At 31.4% G+C, this 23559-nt stretch overlaps 1 protein-coding gene across 2 annotated transcripts in view; it reads right to left on the bottom strand.

Annotated features, from left to right (window-relative positions):
* The window catches only part of LOC122523492, an 88719-nt gene that overhangs the window by 4643 nt on the left and 60517 nt on the right, over positions 1–23559 (bottom strand). Inside the window, exons 4-7 of one of the 2 annotated variants that reach the window (XM_043645262.1) lie at positions 14660–15603; positions 7195–7319; positions 6166–6373; positions 5110–5224 (exon numbers count right to left, since the gene is read on the bottom strand). In XM_043645262.1, the coding sequence (XP_043501197.1) occupies positions 5110–5224; positions 6166–6373; positions 7195–7319; positions 14660–14798 (587 nt within the window). In that variant the 5' untranslated portion in view covers positions 14799–15603. The remainder of the gene's footprint in view (positions 1–5109; positions 5225–6165; positions 6374–7194; positions 7320–14659; positions 15604–23559) is intronic. The other variant, XM_043645263.1, reaches the window with a different exon arrangement.

Here is a 23559-nt window from a genome sequence, read left to right as displayed (position 1 = left end):
ACCCACTTCAGCGGTGGGCAAGGAATATAAAATCAATGAAAAATAACTCATACTGTCACGTTGTGTCCAATTCGAACATATTTCAGAGTTATAGCCACTTTTGTGTTCCAATAATCCACGACAGTTTATCTTCATAGAAAATGTACGAAATGACCAATAACGATTTGCATTCCAACTTGCAGTCATTGCACCATCGAATTCCGCGGTCTTTCACAAAATTCTAATTATCATTGTTTTCAAATGAATTCAAAAATCTGAATCCAAAGTCTAATAACGCGTTTGTAATTTTTAACACACAGCAAATAGAAATTACTAAAGTACTTCTAGTTAAAGAATTTTGAACATCGGAACTGAAATAATTAAATTTAATTAACGAAATGTTCGACATCAAAGATGACAAGAAAGAAATATTTACGAGTTGCAGAACAACACTGTTTGGAAATGCAAACCGAGGATTATTTTTGTGAAGATTAACTATTAAGGATTATTGGAATAAAAAAATGGTTGAAACTTTGAAACATGGTCTAATAGGACACATGCCTTTAGGAAACTTTTTTTTATTTTTTTCTGATCCCTATAATAGTGGTTACTATGCATTACGAAACACCCTGTATATAGAAACATAATTATATGTGTGAGTTATTTTTAGACATTAAAAGATAAGTTTCGATTATTTTTTGTCTACTTTTATTTGTTGAAAATAAAGTAGGGTACATATTTCATTTATAATTGATATAATTACAAGTTATTTTTGAACAACTGGTGTTACTTTTAAATGGACGAAGGAAATTACCGGGAAATAATCGTTTTCCAATTATCTCGTAATCATTGTTCATTATCGTTTGAAAATTAAAGTATAATAATTAATAACAAACTAATAAGTTTTCTAATTTCGTAGTTTTTCTTCTTTTAAATATGATTGAAAGGGTTTATTATTATCGAATGCATGATTTTATTAAGGAGATGGGAAGTACAGGAATTTTATATATATACATATATATATTTACGAAATGATTTATATGATTTTTTCAGTGGTATTTCAAGCATATCGTAGAATTTACATTAGGAATCATTGTTTTGAAGTGAATCTTTTTGTTACATAATCAATGATGAGGAAACGTAGTTGAATTATGGCAAAATGAAAGCTTTAATTAATGCACCGCATTGGAATCAAGTATAGGAGAGTAAACGATTAAAAGGGAACTCGAAATCCTCGGATTATTGATGATCCAGAACCAACAGTAGGATTTACACGTCAAGTATAGTTCGATTGGTTCAATTATCTATTTTACGTGATTCGTCAGAACTCGAACAATACGATCCAACAATTAATTTAACATTCTCGTATAATCTTTGACTTTAAACAATGTCAATGCAAGAAAAATCTTTACTAACAAATAAAACAAGAATTCCTCGTTGAAAATCTAACAAATATTTTCCTTAATTACAACGTTCTAGCAAAAACTGTATACTCGACTCATAAAGAATGGTTATTATTCTTTCAAATTAATTTACGTCAGATTAAAATTCCAAACCCGAACGATTCTTAATCAAATTTTTTGCTCCCTCAACGCGAAGTAATGCAATTTTCTTCGAATTATCTTAGCGTAGTCGAAATTATTTTGATTGGAATCCTTATCCCATAATGCGAAAATATGTTTTAACGTGAAAATAAAAAGAAATGATTCTTTACGCATGTAACGATAAATAATGACGTTAATTTTGGCACGAGTCAATGAGAGAGCTGTTTGAATCAATTCGTAAATTGAATTTACGTCTCGCGGTAGAATAATAATCTGTGATAAAGTACCCAATTTATCAAGTTTTATCGTTTGTCCTTTTATATACAATTTACTTACCGTTACACCATTCTAATCTAATCAATTAATTCTAATTATCTTATTATGGTAATTTATTCCACTTTATATAATTCTACTCAAAATAAATTCCATTGTAAATAAATGAATTACCAAGTACGAGAACCAATAGGGTTTGGATTGTTTTATACTTGAAGAAAAACAGACCACGAAAACCATGAAATATAAGTTTTTGTGGAAGAACACGTAGTATCGGTTCGATTCGGTTGGATTTAGTAATATTAATTGTTAAAGCTGTGTCACACGTGTATCTGATAGCAAACAATACGTGTCCAGAAATAAAACTACCATCCCAATTATGAACTTTCATCTTTGATCTTTAATCTATCTTTTATCTCCCCTTCACATGTTCATTAATTTTAATTTTAGGTTGACCGTTTAGGTCTAATCCTAGTAAATCAATCTATTGTTCTTCCAAGAACCCAAAAGATTTGTTCAATTTGTTCTTGGGTAGACGTGAGTCGCATAAACTGATAATGGTGATTGCTATTAATTCGTCAAAGAAAAAAAAGAAAAATGAACCTTGTCGAAAATTTCATAGTAAATTAATTAAACGTAATTCTACTCGCCTTTGTTAAAGTTTACTTCAACGTAATGAATTGAGGACACTTTTAAGCACTTTGCTGAAATTGTTTGTCCTTTTTTGAGCAAAAATAATATTACAAGTTTCCTTATTATTAGTATTAGAAGTAAGTATAGTGTTTGTTGAAAGCTAATAGCGTGACGTAATAAATCCAACGATAGTTAGGTCCTGAATCTTGCTTTTAATCGTATCAAAGTAGAAACCTCTAACGCAAACATAAACGAACTAAGGTATTACATGGGTTATGTACCTAACGTAAAAGTAGTATCAATTAAGGAACACGCAAAAGGGTGGAGGTTGTTGTTTCATAGAAAGCAGGAACGTGTAAAGTAATCTTTATTGAATCTATGGCATAATGCCAATTTTACTAAAGCTGCATAAATCGATACACATAAACGAAAGATGTTTAAAAGGTGTTGTGGGGTGGGGTAAAGGGTAACCATCAACTACTATACATACTATACTACACTTACACGATCTTACTCTATACGTAACAAACCACATTCCTCGACATTGCTGAAATATGCATATGCGAAAGGTCCTATTTTAAGATTCTCCAAGTTCTTCCGCTCTTCCTCGAATTACCATTTTCCATCAACGTATTCTCGGTTGGCTTCCATTTAAAACGAATCACAGTAAGTGGAAAATGATCTTCGTACAATGCATTCTTTAAAGATGATAATTAAATATTACATTCATAAATCTTCCAAAAGAAAAATGTCTAACTAAATACTAATTCCATTTTAATTGAATCACTACAAGATACTTATCTGATTTATAAAATTAGAGTTTCTATTCTATAAAATTAAAATTTATTTATTTTAAAGTTAATTTGAAACATGTATTATTTACGGTACACGTGAAAAATTTAAATTGATCACTAATTTAGACAAAAATTTTCATTACAAATATGTAACAATTCAAATTTATACTGTAGATAATTAACATACTACGTGAACTGTATATTAATTAAATGATTTACTGAAATATTACATTAATTCCTCTTTTATTATTTTTAAAACGGAAATTGACATAAAAATGTATTTGATCTTTAAAGAAAAACATAACTTTTGTTCGATGTAATCTTCGAATATTGCGATACTTCGTTTGAGTCAAACGGAATATTTGCTTTTATACGCAATTCTACGAAATAAATTTTAACGCAGAAAGGAGAACAAAAAGTATTCCACATTGCTTTCAATATTTCTATAAAAAAGCGAAATAAAACTCGAAGCATCGGATTAACAAGAGACCAAAGGGGACAAATGAGTTTGAAAGGAATTAAATCAGTTGAATAGTTTTTAGTATTACTTTTTTTCCTGGTTTTTTTTTTATTTTTGTTTAACTAAAAAGCAAAACGTAAAAAGCTTTGATTGCGCTAAACGACGAGAAGAAAATCGAGAAGAGCGTTTCTCGTGTCGCATACGAAAAAAAGGGGGGTAAATAAAATCCTTGAAATACGTGCTTTCATTTCGAACTTTTCTGTGTATACGTATGTGTCTACATCTATATATTTTTAAAACTTAACACGACATATCCGCATTGATCCTTGAAGAAAACGCATAAATTTTGCAACATTAAAAAAAGATTAACTACTATCCAAAATCTTAAGCTTGAATACGTGACAAATTCAAGAAATCTTTCTACTTCGTGATTTTCCTATTCCTTAATTTAAACATTTTTAACACTCGAATGAAAACATAAATGAAAATACAAGCAATAACAAAATGTTCAAAGAAAGGTATAGAAATGTTATACGTTCTTCAACTTTGCGTTCTTTTTAATCTTTGCTTCATTCCAATTTCCTTTGCATACAATATCTGCATTTCTGCGTTAAGTGAAAAAAGTTGATAAACTTTCGAATATCGGACCGAAAAAGAGAGAAAAGAAAAATAATAATAATAATAAGCATCGATTTAATCGAATCCGAATTCAGTAATCATCGATTGTAAGACATTAAATCAATAAGTAATTTAAATACATTTTCTACGAAACGTACAATTTTAAAACGAAAATGCGATTCATAAAAATGAAAATATATCGTGTGAAATATTTAAAATAGGGCATCAAAAATCAACTAATAATGATTATCATTCGACACATTTTTTGTATCAACGCTAACAACAATCGAGTTATCTCAATTGACATGTTTGAAATAGCTCACTTAGTATATTTGAAAATAACATAAAATATACGAGTCATATTGCAAGTGGGATTCATCGTTTGGGGAATCGTAACGTTGGATAGGCTCTTAATCATGCCAATTAAGGTATGTTGATAGAAGCAACTCGTTCACGTCGTTCATCAGATCAACGATGATATAACTCGAAACACCGACGTATTGTCGCCTAATTAATAGGATTATAACCAGCGCATAATCATCTTCGGCTACCAAGTCTGATGACCTATTCCGAACACGAGTGCATCTCTCATAACTGCTATTGCAATTGAACGTTTCAACTCTCTGATAACCTAAACGCAACGATTTTGTTGATAAAACTTAAAGGTCTTATCTGGATTACATTTGTTCATTAAAAATTTGTTCATTAAAACCTTTGAAATATTTTATATCAGAATAACTCGTCCTTGAAATTATTTATCTTTTAATAATGAGAATAAATATGAAAAGATGAAATTTTTTCGACTTACCAGATGTCGAAAAACTTCATTTGCACTTTCCGCTTCTGACTGTCACTCTTACGACGATACTGCAACTTTTTACATTCTTTCGAGGTACTGGGTTCTGGAAGTTGCTTGTAGAAACCTGGAAATGACGTGATTATAAAGCTGAGTCTTCCAACAAGGATTTTCCAACAAGGTCGTTTAAGATAATCCAAGGTATATATCTAAGTAGAACAAACGATTATTAAAGGAAATCAAGGAAAACTTGCTTAAAGGATTGACACTGATTATTCAAATTTAAAATAAAGTAAAAGCAGAAATGATGAGAAGATTTGAACGGTTTCTTTTTTTGTTTACCGCAAAAACAGTTTTATAATCTTAAATTGATTGAGAAATAGAAATAGGATAGTTTACCGTTAGCGAATAAATGTTTACCGAGCTTGGCTTACGTTCGACTTGAGTTTACTCTCCCACGATTGTTTATTCGATCTTACGTTTGTCTTTCGAGTCTCCGATATTGCATGGAAACAAAAATAATAGAAAATAAGAAAATTTTTTTAAGCGGTCTAACTTGGCTGCGTAATTTCAAGAATATCTCAATAAAGTTAATGATCGTGTCGTTTTTTTACAAATAAAAAAACAGCGGCTGTAGGTATGAGAAAATAAACAAAGTTCATTCTCTAATTATTGGAATTAAAACTAAAATAGAAAAAAAGAAAAATAGAGTTAATTTAAAGTAACACCTGTAATGATAGCGATAATTGTAGTTATAAAAACATAGGACAAAAAATGAAGCTGATAGCAATAAAGAAAAAGTTTAATTTTGTATGGGATTATAATCGGAATAAAAATATAATAAACTTAATAAAAAAATTAGAATAATATTGAAAAATAAAATATCGCTCTCTCTCTCTTACACCTCTCCTCACCCCCTCCCAACAAAAAAAACACGAGAGTTCATTTAAAGTGGTGCTAGTGGGGTAAAATATAATAGTTGTGTAGTTGTAAGAACGAAGGATACAAAAGTGGGATCGAAGGTGAAAGAGTTCGGTAGTAGGGATATCTCATCTTTGACGTACTTACCTAGCCAACTGAGATGCTCGGTGGTCTCGAGCTTGTTCTTGAAACTGTCGACCTGACTCTTAAGTTCCCGAAGTGCCAACGGTGGTGAAGCGCAAATAGCCTGCTGGTGCTCGCGCAGTTCCCGCTCGAGGCTTGCCACGCGGCTCTCGAGTGTCCGTACAACTTCCAGCTCCATCATCCCCAAAGAGGCGGGGTGAGCTCCGACGACCTTGAATAATATCCCTCCACTTACTACGACACACTCTTCTTCTCCTTTCTTTCCTTTCCTTTTTTACCTTTCATACATTGAACGCTTCTTTCCTTTCCAACCTTTATTATACTCCTCCTCCCCCCTCCCGTCCTCCTCTACCCCCTGTCTTTCCATTCTTTTCTCTATTCTTTTCTTCTTCCTTTTTTTTTTCTTTTTTTCTTTTCAAGAAGAAGAAGAGAGAATATTTCACGTTTCACGATTCACTACATTTCTTTCAAACGGTTCGATATAAATTCTCTACCTCGATTACTTCAACAATCCACCCACTCTCACCTCAACCCCATTCTAAGTCACCCTTCTTCATTTTCTACTGTTCATTCCTTGTTTTCATTAAGTATAATTATGCTTAAGCAGAATTACATTCAATTATTAATGGATTTGAATTCAAATCTATGAACTTATTATTATCAGAGAACAATACTGTTAAGCTGTTATAGTAGAAACGTTCTCATTTGTTTCTATCAATAATCGCCTATTCGTGGACCATTGAACAATTTGTAATTGTACAAAACCGATCTACGCATTTACCAATCTGTTGTTATCAAATCGGATTATATCTTAACGAATAATGCATGAATCGAATTGTATGATGCAACCTGGATTACTTCGACCATCTAACTCAATACTCGTATGTTAATACACGAATATACGTTTGTTTGTATTCATTCGTTACAAGGATTGAAAAAAAATGAAGTAGAATTGGGTGTAAGGATTCATATAGATTTCAAACAAAGTTGAATATTTATAAATATGAATGACAATAAGAATGTTGCTTTTACCTGAAGAACATAGGGCGTGTCGGGAGTGTTGGCAGGTAGATGACAGGAAATATTCAGGAGCTTATCTCCCTTACGAAGCTTCACGATATCCAGAGGACCAGCCTCTGCAGCGCTTCTAAAGAGTTCTGAAACATTAATTAACACAAAATTACCGACCATTAATCCAACGATCTTTTATTTTCTTTAAAAAAACAAAATATTTTGATCGAATAACGTTGACAGCGACAAACAGTTTGTCGAGAAATGTTAACGAACACAAACATTTGATCAATTGATCTAGCAATTTTTTTTTATTTTACGGACTAACTTGATAAATGAAAATTAACGAAAGCAAAAAGTATCAAAAACCATTAATAAACAAAATATTCAACTAAATTATATATATATAATCCATTAATCTTTTTATTTTATAAGATAAAATGGTCAAGTAACGTTACAACGTTAACAGACACAAAATCATCAATCAATTAATTCACCAATCGTGTTTTTTATAAGATACCAGAAAGCAAATAACGAAAAAAAACCCAATCGTTAAAGACTAAGTAAAGGTCATAGAATTTGCTGACGTAAGATGAAAATAAAAGAGAAGTAGTAATGATGGTTTTTTTTCTTCTATGAAATAGAAAGAAAAGGACGAAAATAGGATAGAATAGGGTTGACGATGATCTGCCGATTCTTTTTTAGATCCTTTCAATATATTGGATTGTTCAAAAAGTAATTTTTCGTACAAAGATTTCGTTTGTCGCGTTTACTCGATAAAATCTTTTGAAATTCTAGAAGAAAAGACATTTCAGACGTGATTTAGAACCTTCATGTATTTCGATCCGTCATGATTCAAAATTTCCTTCTGATAATTTCGATTTAAAAAATGCACCACGTTCGTGTCGTCCAGTTAAACGAGATGATAGCAAAATGAAGAAACTGTGGATTGCTGATTTTTACATAATAAAGCGATAAACAACAATTCAGAATTTGAATTTATTAAATTCGACCTATCCACGATCATCGAAAATAATTTGAATTCTAAATACGATAAAATCTTCTTTTATTTATCATTGAAAAAACGAAATTACTTTTCGAACGATTTGATACGTTACGTATGGGTGTATACGTGTGCTTGCTTATGGATATCAAAAGCAGATACTCGAGTATTTCATGGAGGAATGAAAAATGGGTTTTCTTGAGAATCCTATCATGTGTATCGTAGCTTTCACGGGGATCATTTATAAAGTTCTTTCACTTTTTTACTTTCACACCTGTGTCAAATGGTCTCTTTCAATGGAAAAATCTTAAAAAAAAAAAAGGAAAAAAAAATTCTCAACGTTATCTTCTATTATTTAAAATATAACTAATGAGAATTAAAATTGATATGAAAAATATGAAAAGTTAGTGATAAAGTTAATATATAACTAGATGATTCTAAGCTGATAAAAGTTTATTCGTAACCTTGATAACAAAGGCAAGACTTGATTTTACAAAGGAAAATGTTGAAACGACGTGGATGGAAGGAATGATTCTATTTGAATGAATTCTACGGTCAGAACACCGACCACATGGCAAAAGAGAAACACACACACACACACACACAGAAAAAGAAAGAGATAGAGATATATAGAAAGAGAAGGAGAGAGATAAAGAGAGAACAAACGAGTTTCCGTATTTGAAATAAGTTTCCACCCCTTTCACAGAGGTTGGGTTACCTCTTGGGATTTGCAAACGTGACGAGCTTACGAGAATAAACAAAAAGCGAGCTTACGAGGGTAAAAAATCGGACAGCTGGCAAGCAGACTATTCGTAAGATCTTTTTCATTTCTTTTTCTTTTTCTAGTCGAACTAAAAAATATAACAATAAAATATAACAACTAAATAAAAACTAAAATTACGTGTTATATTTACGATTATACAAATCGAGCAAAGATATTCTCTCGAGTTAGGTTTAAAAATGCTTATAATGTTAAAATGAGCTTTCGTGTCTTCTCATTGTTGGTGTGTGTGTGTGTTTGTGTGTGTGTGTGTGTCGTAAGTTTGTACGACCATAACTTTGCCCGAGTAAACACATCGGCATCGAGTGGGTTCATCGTTTGTCAAGTAAACTGTTCTAATTGATTCGAAAACTAGGAGCGGCTAGCTTCTACAATCATAAGGGAGAAAGTCATGTTATTTAATTCTTAAATACAGTTATCGTATTTTTAGTCGTGACGCGTTAGACGATCTTTGATCTTTTCCAACCTTACAATATATACTTTCGAGACGTTTACTTCAAAATTCAAACACGAATCGACATAAAAAAGAAAGAAGGAAAAAAAAATAACAGAAAAAAAAGAAAAGTAATAGAAAGCAATCATAAAAGTATAAATTTACACATCGCACCCACTTCCATCTAATTTGTTCTTTTTTAACGAATTAAAATTAAAATAAAAAATAAAAATAAAAAAAATGTGAAAGATTAAAAATATATTAAATCAAATTCAACGAAGACAAATCTCATATGCAGGGTACTGTAATGTCAATGTGATTTTCTCGCACTTAGGTTGGAACTTTTTGAAAGCGTTGTTTATGAGAACGTTGCCGACTCGGTGATCGAAAGTACGCGAACGATCGTCTCTCAGCACGATTTTTACGACCGACCGAATCTTACTCTCTCAATGTTCCTCCGACGAAGAATAAACGCGTCCACGACAGATAGAAGAGAAAAAGAAAGAGAGAGAGAGAGAGAGAGAGAAAGAGTAAGTAAGTATATGTGAGAGTGAGAGTGAGTGACAGTGAGAGAAAGAGAAAGGGAGATGCAGAAGCTGCAAGAGGAAGGAAGAGGAGAGTCCATCTTCTGCTACCCGTCGTCCATTGGCTCTAATAGGATAATGAAACGTGAATCATGAACGTACGGCGGACGATTATATTTTTATTCTGACCCACGCTCAATTTATTCATTATTTTGTTGAGGCCAATATCATTGGGACGAGGTGCAGGAAGCCATTGTACTCGGAATGTATCGCCTCGCGAGTTTCCATCACGGTCGATTCGATCCTTGCCAATGAACTATCAACTTAATCAACATTCATTCGAAATCACATCGATTATTATTCGATTAACATCATACAATAAATAATAGGATAGTTGAGGTTCTACTGTTATTTTAGGTTTCTGAGATAATGAACAGCAATTAATATTTGTTTTTAATTTAACTCTGATTCTTTTTTCTAGATTTTTTATTTGATCGTGGTTATTCAGATCCTTGCCAATGAACCATCAACTTAATCAACATTATACGATAAATCGTAGGATAATTGAGGTTCCATTGTTATTAGGTTTGTGAGGTAAATAATTGCAATTATTATTTATTTTTAATTTAATTTGGATTTTTTAAGATTTTTATTTGATTGCGATTAAGCAAATCTTTGTCAATGAACCACCAACTCAATTTACATTCATTCGAAATCACATCGGTTGCTGTTGATTAACGTCATACAATAAATTGTCGGATAATTCTACTGTTATTAGGTTTGTGAGGTAAATAATTGCAATTATTATTTATTTTTAATTTAATTAGGATTTGTTAAGATTTTTATTTGATTTTGGTCAAAGAAATCTTTGTCAATGAATTACCAACCTAATTAAGATTAATTTAAAATGAAATCATAAAGAAAAATGCAGTAAAACCTCCAATATCCTCAATTTTTTCACCGATTCTACAGTAAAATACCAGTAATTTTCATGGTTGAAATAAAAATTGAGATAATCAACCCTGCAAATAGTAAAACGTTGGGATACTGAAAGAAGTTTCACTGTATTAATTACAATAAAAATAAAATAAAATAAATGTAAATTGACTTAACTTTGGAAGCTGAGTTATTTTGATTGGTTTAGTAGTTGCAGTGTTAAGAAAGTAGTCCTTAAACTAACTGAGAAAACTTTCTCGTTTCAACTTGAACAACTTTGACTTTAGAAAACTTGAATGTCGATAGTCTGTGCTTTAATTCCTACCTTAAAAAAGCGTAATTACCTAATAAACATAAAAAAGAATAATTCGAATGATACTTATACATTGATTTTGAATCCTAATCAATGTATTAAAGATAGTTAGTAATCTAAAATAGAATGAAGACTGTTTCAATCGATTGCACTCGATGAAAGTTTCAGCGATCATGTACTCGGTCACAGGGGACATAATTTTTCATTTGAATGGTATGCACTTTGAATAGTTACCTATGTTCTTTTTATCGGTACGCTTTCGCAACCATTCGCGTATCCCGTATATATGCGTATTTATACGGTTAGCTCATGCAATAAATGGTAATACTAGGGTGAAGTAAATAGTAGGTGGCGGTAAATATCGATCGAATACGACTACGCATACAAGCAACACCAGTCTACGTTAAAGCGTTCTCCCGGGCTCTTCTTCGTTACCAACTTCTTGGAAATTCATTAATCCTCCTCATTGAACAGAACTACCAATCGAAATATCCACGAAATCTCTCGAATTTCCAAGAAGTTAGAAACTAAACTTTTCCGAAGCTAAATATTTTATACTCCTTTCGTTTTTTTCTTTTTCTTTTTTTATCTTATAATAAGATATCTTTTTTAAAAAAACCCAAGGTGGCTTTTATTTAATATTTTCGATGTAGTGGGGAGATAGAAGAGGAAATACATTATTCTCTCGCTTTTAAATGAAAAACGAAAAACGACGAGGGCAAAGTATATATATATATATATAAAGAAAGAAAGAAAAAAAAAGAAAGTAAAAGAAGAGGAAGAGAAAATAATAAAGGGAAAGTAAAAATTAACTTTATCGTGTCAGGGTTGGGTGTTTTATAAATTATGAATAGTGACTCTTAACGTTGACCGAGCAAGAAATATAATTACTTTCTATATTAACGATGAATATTTCTTAGCGTTGGATAAAGCTTTTTTCGTGCTTTTTTAAAAAAATTGATTAACATTAAGATAACAAGAAATAAAGAAAACTAAATGAAAAAAACAAAAAAAATAATTATAAATATTACTAATTACTTTCTATTTAAATGATTCGAATTAATTGAAGATATTCGATCTAGATGCAATTTTTGATTATCCTTTTAGTTAGGAATTTATAATACATATATGCAACTGGCTATTGGTATTTTGCGCAGACGCAATTGAAAACGTAGTCCAGACGTGGTGGCCACTTTTCAGAGATTGCTAAATTTGTTATGCGCATGTGGTTCTGGAAAACGAAGTCCAACGAAAGTGTGAGAGCCTTGCATTAGCCGGAAATCGAATGTTAACAAATTATCGACAACCTTTTTCAAGAATTTTCAGACAAATTTCCATGACATTGACCATTTATTTTCTTCGACAACTGTATCCAATATTTCGAAAATCGATTTAACCGACGAATCGAATTTCGATAGTAAAAATGGAAAAAGAAATTTTGTTATTGCAAAAACGTGTATCCCATTGTTTTGTCGATTCATTTTTAATCGCAGATGGTTTGGTTCTTTTAAATAGAATTTCTGGAAAATTTGTATGGAAAAATATTCCTACAACTATTGACTTATTATTGTTAGATTGGTGCATAAAAAATTTCAGTGTTTTACAAACTTCATTAATTTAAATAACCGATATTAAAATTTTTCTGCAACTTCTCGAATTATTTTATATTCGTTCGTTATAATAACGGATTTTAATTCGCAATTAGATTAAAAATGAAAATCGCGAAACCCACATTGAGCTGTAACTGCATTAGTAAATTGTTTTTTTTTTAATCCACAATCGAGGTCTTAATTTCCAACAGTTTCTGCTAAAACTTAACCAAATCCTACGAATTTTTTTCTTTTTTTATGATTAATTTGAAAACCTTAATTCATTTAAAATGATGAACTACGTGACAATAAAAATATGATAAAATCAAGGTCAAATGCAAAATATTCATTAACAAAATTATTAATTGCATAAACCATAACTGAAGATCAAATATTCGAACGTTTTATCATTCGGCATTCACCCCTATCAAAGTATTGTATAATTTAAATTTAGTGTATGAAAATTACTAGTATTCGTATACCGTATCGTATATATACGGCGTCCGTAATGAAAGAATTAACAATATTTTATTTATGTTGGAATTGATTTGAATAGAAAATTGTAGTAAATGTTCTGTTATCTTTTTACATTTTATCCATGAACAGTCATTTTGATTGGCTTGGTAAAGAAAGGTACACATTAATTATGATTAATTTTATTGTTAATGTAATATTCTATCTTTATCTGTTCCACCTATAAAAGAGAGAAAGGAATAGTTATTCTCGTAAACGAGCGATGGACGCGCCACGATGCGAAGCGAGGCTGAAGAGAAGATCGATAACAACGTTGAAACGAGAACTTTCCAACCCGTCAAAGTCGTTTTCAGTCTTTTCAATTTTACATGCCTTGACGCAACTGTCATAATCTTTTTAAATTTTTCTCTTTTTTCTTGTTCTTCTTTTTTTTTAATACCTCTTACAATCTAAAAATACCTTAATTAAATAAACCCCTCACTTGATAAGATACAGGTGAGAAGAAATAACGTTTGCAGACAAAATTTAGTTAATTTTGACCAAAATATATTCATCGATTATTGCCACATTTGTTAAAACAATCTGTTAACTAAGTTTCAATTATTTTGTCCATTGTACGAAAATATTTAATTCATATAATATTATATAATTCGAATGCGAGATTATAATTAATACAATAATCTTATTAGCTTAATAGAAATCAAATTGTAATAATGGTTCATATGTTTGGTTTCTTTAGCATTTAACGAATCGTTGAATCATCGTGAAAAGTCAGGTGTGAACTAATTGTTAGTATAGATGCTAAACATTTATTTGCAGTTTTAATTTTTCAACGATTGTCTTAAAATTAATTAATTCATTGATAAAATCTTGGCCGAAGAATTTGTTAAATATTTTAAAAATATTGTAGATAAGAAAAGAAAGAGAGAGTGGGAGAGAAGTACAGCGGTCGATAGGTCAGGTGCAAGAGTGAAGTATGTGAAAACGTAACATTGCAGGTATATTCAAGAACTCTCCTAGGATTTACATATACATATATGTACATGTACGAGTAATATACGTAATATAAAACCAAAAAGACGTTTCTGAATAGCGAGAGAAGAACTATTCTTCAAACCAATGGAATTGGTTCCTACAATTTGCTATTAAATTTTCGCCAATTTAACCGATAACCTGAAGAGTTGTATATCAGAAAAATCCAATAATTTCGGAGAAAACATAACCTATAATAGAAGTCGACAAAAATATCACTTTAAGTCATAAAAACGACAAGATATTTCTCGAGTTTACCGGTTCTGTTGTCTTTAACATTTCTGCAGCAGTCGACCAAGTTGTTTTAGAATGAAATTGAAAATAAAGTGGTTAATGTGGATAAAAAATGAGAATGAAAATATGAAGTACAGTTGAATTAGGTTTGAAGTAGGAAAACATACCCTTCAGCTCCATGTCCGTGACCTGGTCAGAACGATAGGTGGCCGTTTCTCTGCGTTCTCCGACGAGAAAGTAAATATTGGTGTACTCATGGTGTTGGTCATCATTGTTGCCGGTGCCGTTCCTCGTCTCGAGGTCCATGGCCGAAGGACGAATGGAAGAAACGTCGTAGTAATCGACGTAGTCTTCGTCCTCGTCCTCGTCGTAGTCCTCAGGGTCAACGTCGGTCCAGCACCGGCTCTTTCCTCGTCGTCGTCCTGCTCCTCCTCCGCCTTCTTTCTCCTTCTCTTCCCTTTCCTCCTCCTCCAGGTCTTAACAATCGTTAATTTTTCTGGTAGGCGAAACCTTCTCCGGCAACGATGACAATGATCGAAGGGTGCCAGGTAAAAACAAACGTTAAGTGTTGCTGCTGCTGTTGCTGTTGCTGCTGCTGCTGTTGTTGTTCTTACTCCTGTTGGTGTTGTTGGAGATGGTAATAATAGTGCTGATAATGATAGTGATGGTGATGATGGTGATGGTGATGGTGGTGGTGGTAGTGGTGGTGGTGGTGGTGGTGGTGGTGATACTAACACCCTCGACGAGCTCATCGTCGCATCGCCGGCCCGGCGGCAGCACCACGGCCACCACCGATCACTCTCGTCAACCTCTTCTCTAAATTAAATTCTAACAATTCCAAAAAAGATTCCAACCAATTCGGTATTGAAAATGACCGATCCTGATCAACTTCTTCTTCTTCTTCTTCTGTTTCTGTTGCTGCTGCTGCTGCTTCCGTTGAATTAACGAGGATCCTGATTACACTAAACGACGACGACGACGACGACGACGACGATGACGACGACGACGACGATAACGACGACGACGACGATGACCAACTAGGTGGCATCAGTGACAACGGCAGCCTCGCTTCTACTACCAACTCGCATCCATCTCCTTCATGTTCCATTCTCTGTAACAAACCATTGGTTAACCTAACAGGTGTTCACGAATTATCTATCGGTCGAAATATTTTCTTCTCTCTTTTCTTATTCTTAGTTATTACAAACAATACACAGGGGGTAATGAATTTATTGGTTTTTTATATTGACTAGTTTTAACTTAATTAAAAAATATTCTGATAACTTTGATGTGTAACAGCAGAAGTGTTTACGAAATTACGAATCAATGTCAAAATTTGTTCCTTCTAACTTCCTAACATTTTCAAAATTTCTTTTACCAATTCCTCATATTCAGGCCAATAGATAGATGATCATTAAAACAACGTAACGAATCGTGTAATTTTTGCAAAAAAAAAAAAGAATATTTTAAAAAAATTCACCAAGTTTATTTGTATATACATATGTAATATTAACTTACGTAAATATTATATTCACGTTTTGTCGATGTAAACAAAAAATATGTTTTCAATATTCGATATTGATGCGTAATTAGCTCGACTAAAACTTCACCGCAACTGCAAGCGTGCAGCCGCAAGCCGCAACGTTCTCGACTAGGAGTCGATGGGTGGATGAATAGAACGGAACCACCCTAACCTTTTCATTTCCTCTGATATACGCGAACGTTGTATATTATTATTATTATTATTACATAAATATTAAATAATGTATGAAATATTATTTATCAACCATTACGATATCTGTCGATATTTTCTTAAGTTTGTCTGTATTTTTTTTTGATTTTATCGAAGACACCATTACCGATATTAAAGAAAGGACTTTGAAGAGACACCATTTTCGTTATATCTTCGTCAATAAGTTTCTGACTCTGAAGGAAAAAAATCTCTCCAGGGAGATCGCGAAAAGAGAAAAAGAGAGAGAAAGAGAGAGAGAGAGAGAGAGAGTGGATCGAAAGATAATCTGAAAAAGTCTACTGTCTACAACATCCTTTCACACTCCATATCTCCAACAACTTCCATTAAAGATCTTGCCTTTCATAAATTTGAAAACGTTCCTGTCTTACACCAAAACTTTAAAGGCATCCTACGAAACTTGCCATTCAAGAAAATCGAAAAAATGATAAAATACGAATAATCTTAAGGCTTCGTATAAACGTCTAAACATTTTTCAAACGTACGAATCAAATCCTGAATTTTATGATGCACGTTTATTAAAAAACTTTATCATAGTTGGTAGAAAGCAATATACTGACAACGTAGATTGGTTTTATGACATTTAAGTAGTGTTTTCATACATTAGAATATATGTTTTATCTCTGAAAGAGAGTTTGCGAATTTATTTTTCCGTTACGATTTTTCTAATATAATTGAATCATTTGATACGAGAAATATTGAACGTTTACAAACGATTGGTTCTAAAACATATCGCAATTTTGTTTCTTCTCAATTGACTACAACTAATAGTAATTCCTGTCTAAACAGAAAATTTATTTGTTATTTCAATTTTCATATAGAAACGTTTTCCTTTTATTTTTTTCTTCAAACGATAGATAGGATGTAAACCGATCGTATAACTCGGGATGATACTTTGGTATCAATCGAGAAGACGTTGTATTTAATTAGCCTTCGACCGGATGACCTTACCTCGCTCCGCGTATCATCTGATAATGAACAATCAAGTCGATGCAAGTAACTCGATTAATGCGATTCGCTGAGCCAACAGAAAACCAATCTCTCTCTTTCTCTCTCTCTCTCTCTCACTCTCTCCTCTCTTTCTCTCTCTTCACCCTCCGATATTTTTAACTCATCGATATAGGAACTTTCTTTTTTATGAATTAACGTCCTGTTTTTCTTTTTCGAAATATCCTTCTTCGGAAAGAAATAATATTTTATGTATAATAATACAAATAATTTTTTCTAATTTTACGTATGTATCATATAATAAAATCAAATTCGAAATATAAAATATTCGCAAAATAATTTATAATGAAATATATTATAATTTAAGAATGATAAGATATTTATGAAATAATTTATAATAAAATACGTTTAATATGTTATAATAAATCAATGAAATAAAGAATGAATTTTCCAATTATCAAAAATAATCTAAACAAAATGTAATATAACAAAACATTACAGTAAATATATTAGAAACGGTGATAATCGCGCGATTAATGTAAACCAATCAAAATAAAGCTTTACGGGATATTAATTCTATCGTTTTTTTCTGCTCCGGTTTGTTCATCGTATTTATATCTTACAATTATATACTAATTACTACAGGCATATATATTTTTATTTTTTTTTTGTTCATCGGTCGATTGTTGTGCAATAAAAATGTATAAAAAATATGCAAATCATATGCAAAAATATCTATCAGGAATATGCGAAACATCTGCAACATACAATATATTCAATTGCATAAAAATTCGCAGAATATATTATTAAGGTATTGTTTCGAAAAGTCATATAAATAAAAATAAATAGATAAAATTTAATTGGACTTTCATAAAGGAAAATGAAACATTTTAATTATGGATTTCGAAGAGAACGGTACGTTTAACTTATACTCTGTATAAGTAAGAATACTCTGAGTATTTCCGATTTTTTAGACTAAAATACATTTATTTTAACGTTCCTGCCCAGTGATGACTTCAAATTGATGATTTTCATCTATTAAAATATCAGATCGAAATTGTTTAATATTGTATCTTAGGAATGTGTACATGAGAAGATAAATAATATAGAATAAATATTTTAAAGAAAATAATGACGATTGAGAAGAGAAGGGGAAAGAAAAGTTAAACTGGCATTCCACACTTTTCAAACGGTGTTTATATATTTCAATGTTTTTACTTTTATTCTATTAAAAATTTCATCGTCGAACTTGTAAACACATTGACCTTCGTGTTTATTCGGAAAATAATTCGATATCCGTCGAATATATTGAGTAGTTGTTTTCAAATTCATTGTTAGTTTTCTTGGAACGTCGGAAGATGTAAGAACGATATTAGAAAAATATTCAATTTATTTCGCGTATGCGTGTATATTGCATTTTCTTGCTATGCAATTGATAAGCATATGCGCGCGAGTGTGTGTATACTGTGTACTGAGATTGATGTGTATATATATGTATACGTGTATATGCGAGCATCGTATATAAAACGAAGTACATCTGACGCAATTAATTATTGAAATATTATTAATTACAACATCGTTAAAAAACGAGAGAAGTCACGATGATGTTAAAATGAAGTTCGATAATTTGATAAGTGCGTTGCCGATTTTATTTTCGCGAATATTTTTTAATAAAACAGTGAGTGCTACGACTGTGGATATTTCTTATCAAACATTTTTTACCAAAAACCTGTAATTAATTGGATAATGCAGTTATGCAACAACCTGATGCAAGAATGAGAAAATAGCTGACCGGAAGACCAAGGACTATCAAAGGACAACGTCATCTGTATGATTATATGATTGTATGATAATAGACTTCTACAAGGGTGGGAATTTGTTTAATTTATTGTACAAAATTATTGATATATTTAAAATATGATTTAGAAACTTAAAACCCGTTGAAACGGACACTTTATTGATCCTAATGAATAGTATTAATCATTATAAGTCGATATCTTTCCGATCGGACAGTAAGCTTCGTATTAATTAGACTTAAGAGACTAATTTTATTTAAAAACTATTGGATAAGTTAAAATATCGTATATTTCTATGAATCGCAATTGGCAGTTTTTACGAGTTCCAATCATTGTTTTTCCCCTTTCTTACTTTATTTATTTATTTTTTTGTTTTGAAGAACTGAACAGTCAGTGATAATAAGTATAAGAGAACGAGAAAGGTGTAGATAAATCGATCGAAGTATCTCGGATCTGTACGAATATTTTTTATATATTTTATTTTATTTTTATTTTTAAAAATTAAAATATATTCACACTTTCGCGCTCCATTTATAAGGATGAATAAATTCTAGGCCGCATCAATGCGTTTTCCATACACATTTATTGCAAACGAGTGTACAAGGTACTTTTTACGCTTCGATACACTTTCAACTCGGATATTTTATATCGTTGAATCGAACAATTTTGAAAAACACAAAATTCGTATTTCATTATTCATTGATTTCTTTTTGTTGTCTATCGAACGCAGTACAGAAATTCATTTTAACCGGAATTCCGACTCTATCATGTTACCATTGCTAAATCCTTTTTTAATCTGTGTTAATAACGGAATAGGAAACAATTCAATGATAAAATTTAATTTATTTGTGTAAATCAATGTATTTGGTTATCTCGATGAATTTCGACAGACAGGAAACATGTCAAATATTAATTCATCATTTCGAAGGACGAGAAAGAGGAAACTAACTAGGGGAGAAAATTAGAAATAGACAAGGATCGATAATATCCGATGAATTTGTTTCTGTTGCCTTAAATGATTGAAATATTTCGATTAAATAAGTTCGTGTGTGTTAAATTATTCCATAGATCGTAGAAAAAAACTTGTTCCAGTTTGTTCGAAGATTAAAAAACTTTAACTGATCGTTATGTTGTTGATGTTTTTATTGTTAGTCCTGTTTTTGTTTGAATTCTTGAATTCAATCTTATAATATAGTCTAAAAAGTGCTGTTCTTTTTTTCGGTTTTTTTTTAACTAATCATTTCCTTGTTGATGTCTTTTTTCCATTATCATCTATCATATGTTGCTTTTTCTTTTTTGCTTTTTTAATAGTTAATTTTTAATAATTGATTGCATATTGATCGTTTAAAATGAAAATGTTGTCATAAAAATGATGCATGGAATTTAAGAAGCTTCAGCTAGTTTAATATTCCCGAGAGAGAAAAATAAGATTCGTAATTATTTGAATCATATTTTTTGGACAAATTATAAATTCTATTTTATAATACATTTTAAATCAAAGAATTGGAATGCTGCATAATTAATCATTTTCATTTTCTTATACTAAACATAAAAAAAAATATAAACTAATTATTAAAACATAAACTAATAAAAATATAAAAACATAAACTAATTATTTCATATACTAGTTTTCATTTTCTCATAAACATAATAAACATAAAATATAAAAAAACATAAAAAAAAATGAAATAATATTTACCGATCACATTGAATTTCAATTGATTTTATAGAAAATCGTATTTAATAAAAACATCGCATAATTACTTTAAATATATTCTTTAATACAACCAACAGACTATAATTACTACAACTTTTTCTTAACTCAACAATTATCGTGATTATTATATCACCACTACCCACCCCTCTCCAAGAAAAAAGGATAATACGTAAGAATAAGATTGTTTATCGGTATTTTTCGCATTCTATTTCGTGCGCGTATGGTTTCATAGTGTTTTACTTCCTATTCTCAGCTTCTGGACGATGTCCATCTCCGTTTCCTCGATGCGATGACTTCCATCGAGATGAGTCAGGGAAAAAGGAAACGTGCTAACGAGGCCCGGTCAGCATTAATTGTGACATCCTCTTGACGGTGCCATAGCACTTCCGTCGCACGATCGCCTCGAGTCTGAAACGAAGGAAGCTGCCAAGACGACCTCAACGCCCACGCATTCAAACATTAAAGGGCTTTTCTTTCCAAGAAAGGGCACCACTCATTCATTTCTTTTCTTTTCAGTTTTCTCCTATCTCTTTTTATATTTTAATTTATTCATCTTCTCCCATAAACCGACCCAAACAATAATAAATGTAACGTTTTTTTAACACTGAATTTTTGTCGATAATTGAAAAATCATTTTTATCGTATTGTCGAAATTTGTTTTCTTTTTTTGTAAAAAATTATTTCTTCGTGTTTTTATTACAATATTAAACGTTGGCACACAGGGTTGTATAATTTTGGTCTAAATTTCTTATAAGATTAAATTGATCAAGAAATTCTTCTTGCATAAATGTGATATATATATATTTTTTTGTTTTTTGCTATACATACATCGTAAAATATATTATAATATATGAATTTTTTGAATACCACGCATCACTTGATCCAACCTGATAGAAGTAGATATACATAAACCTCGGTAAATTTAATATTAAATAAAAAATAATTCACATTATATATTGGCAAATGATAGAAACATGATTTTTCTACAAAAAAAAAAACAAAATACCACCGTTTAAATAGAATATAAAAAGAATGTAATCTAATTTGGAAACATGACTGGGATATATTCGTAGAGTAATAGGAAAGCGTAGATGTAGGATCGTGACGAAGCGTTTATAATGTTAACGGGAAGGGTGAGAAGGACTCAATCTTCTTGTCACGTCGAAATCGTTGCACCGAGAAAGCGACGTAACGTACCGACAGAAGTGAACGTGTTAAACGTTAAAGAGAGAGAGAGAGAGAGAGAGGTGTCGGCGATAAAGGGTAGGGGGGAGGGAGGGGGGGTCTGTCGATCGGTCAGAGACGCGTGCATTCACGCCTAATACGTTTTTACATATCGAGTGACTCGACGAGCGTGTTCGCAACTTCCGTGGGAATTGCGTTATGTCGATACCCGGTTTGAAACGTATTACGGTACGCGACACAACCTCGACGTTTACATTCTCGCAAATACTCACCTTGCTCTATTAAATTCCTAACGCGTCGTCGTCAACGTCCTCCTGTCTCCTGACTGTCGTCGTCGTCGTTGTCGTAGTAGTCGTGGTCGTAGTCGTGGTCGTAGTTGTCGTTCTCGTCAAATGCCGTAGTGATTATATGCGGGTTGTTAACGTTATGCATTTTGACCTTTTCCTAAATGAACTTGCTTCGAACACCAATAAGTAATTGAAAGACCAATTGAAATAACTGTCTATTGGAGTTCTTTATGTTGAATTTATTTGTTTATTAGGATATACGAAATCGTTTGAATTTTGATTAGGTTTTATGTTATTCGTAGATATTTTATTATATTTGAGTTTTCGATTTTAGAAATTTTCTCTTAGACAAAATGTTACTTATTAGTTTAATATTCAATTTTGTTGTTATGTGTAAATTAGGAATTGTTATCTGGTGAATGCGTATGTCTCGAATCATTGGGTTTTGGGTTTTGAGATTCTAACATTTATTTTTTTATCGTGCTATTCGAAATTAGAATTAACAGGTGTCGAAATATTGTCGATATTATTTCTATAGCCGATTTTTCATTGCGTATCTATCATTTGATTAAGAAAATATAAGTAATATTTTGTATTGAAATATTTGATTGTTTATAATTCAACGAATCATAATTTTTGGACTGTTCAAAATGAATCTAAAAAGTATTCAAAATCAGAAATATGATGCAGAAATAAATTGAAGAATTTAGAAAATTACAGGAATCCCGTGTCACTAGCGTATAATTTTAGTTTTTGATTATTTGATTGGGTTAATAAATTTTCTTTGCCAGTTTCTTATTCCTTTGAGAACTGTTAGAGAGTAAGATAATTAAACGAGAATCGTGTGGGAGACCGAGAGCTCTCCTTTCTACTGTCAAAGTAAACGGAAGTTGAAATTGCAACGCGTTAAAAAGACTTTTTCGTTTCTCCTTTACATTTTCTTCTTGCTTCTTTTAACTTCTTCTTACGTTTACGTTTGAAACTAGAAGAATAAGTTGAAGATATAACGATATATCGGAATATATGTAAATATATATAAAATAGGTCATTCTATTATAGTCCACCACAAATTGGACTCAGAACTTTTCAACCCCCTCCTATACGTATTACTTCCATTTGTTCTGTGTTAGTATGAACAAATCTTGACGAAACCTTTCAAAAATCATGATCAAAATTTGCATCCCTTTGCATGATAGGCTCTGAACTTTTGAACACGCTAGACTCGGAACTTTTCAGGTTTCTTATACGTAAGTAAACTGCACTTCTTTTATATTATATAAAATACTTTTTATGTATTTCGTACATTGTCCGACTTATGGGACAATATACATGTATATTGTTTCCCCTTAACGATCGTCTTTCTCGCTCTATTAATTCATGATTG

The sequence above is a fragment of the Polistes fuscatus genome, unplaced genomic scaffold, assembly GCF_010416935.1.
Source record: "Polistes fuscatus isolate 324 unplaced genomic scaffold, CU_Pfus_HIC Scaffold6, whole genome shotgun sequence".
Taxonomy (NCBI): Eukaryota; Metazoa; Arthropoda; class Insecta; order Hymenoptera; family Vespidae; genus Polistes; species Polistes fuscatus.
The sequence above is the reverse complement of the archived record's forward strand: the minus strand, read 5'-3'. Positions and strand labels throughout refer to the sequence as shown.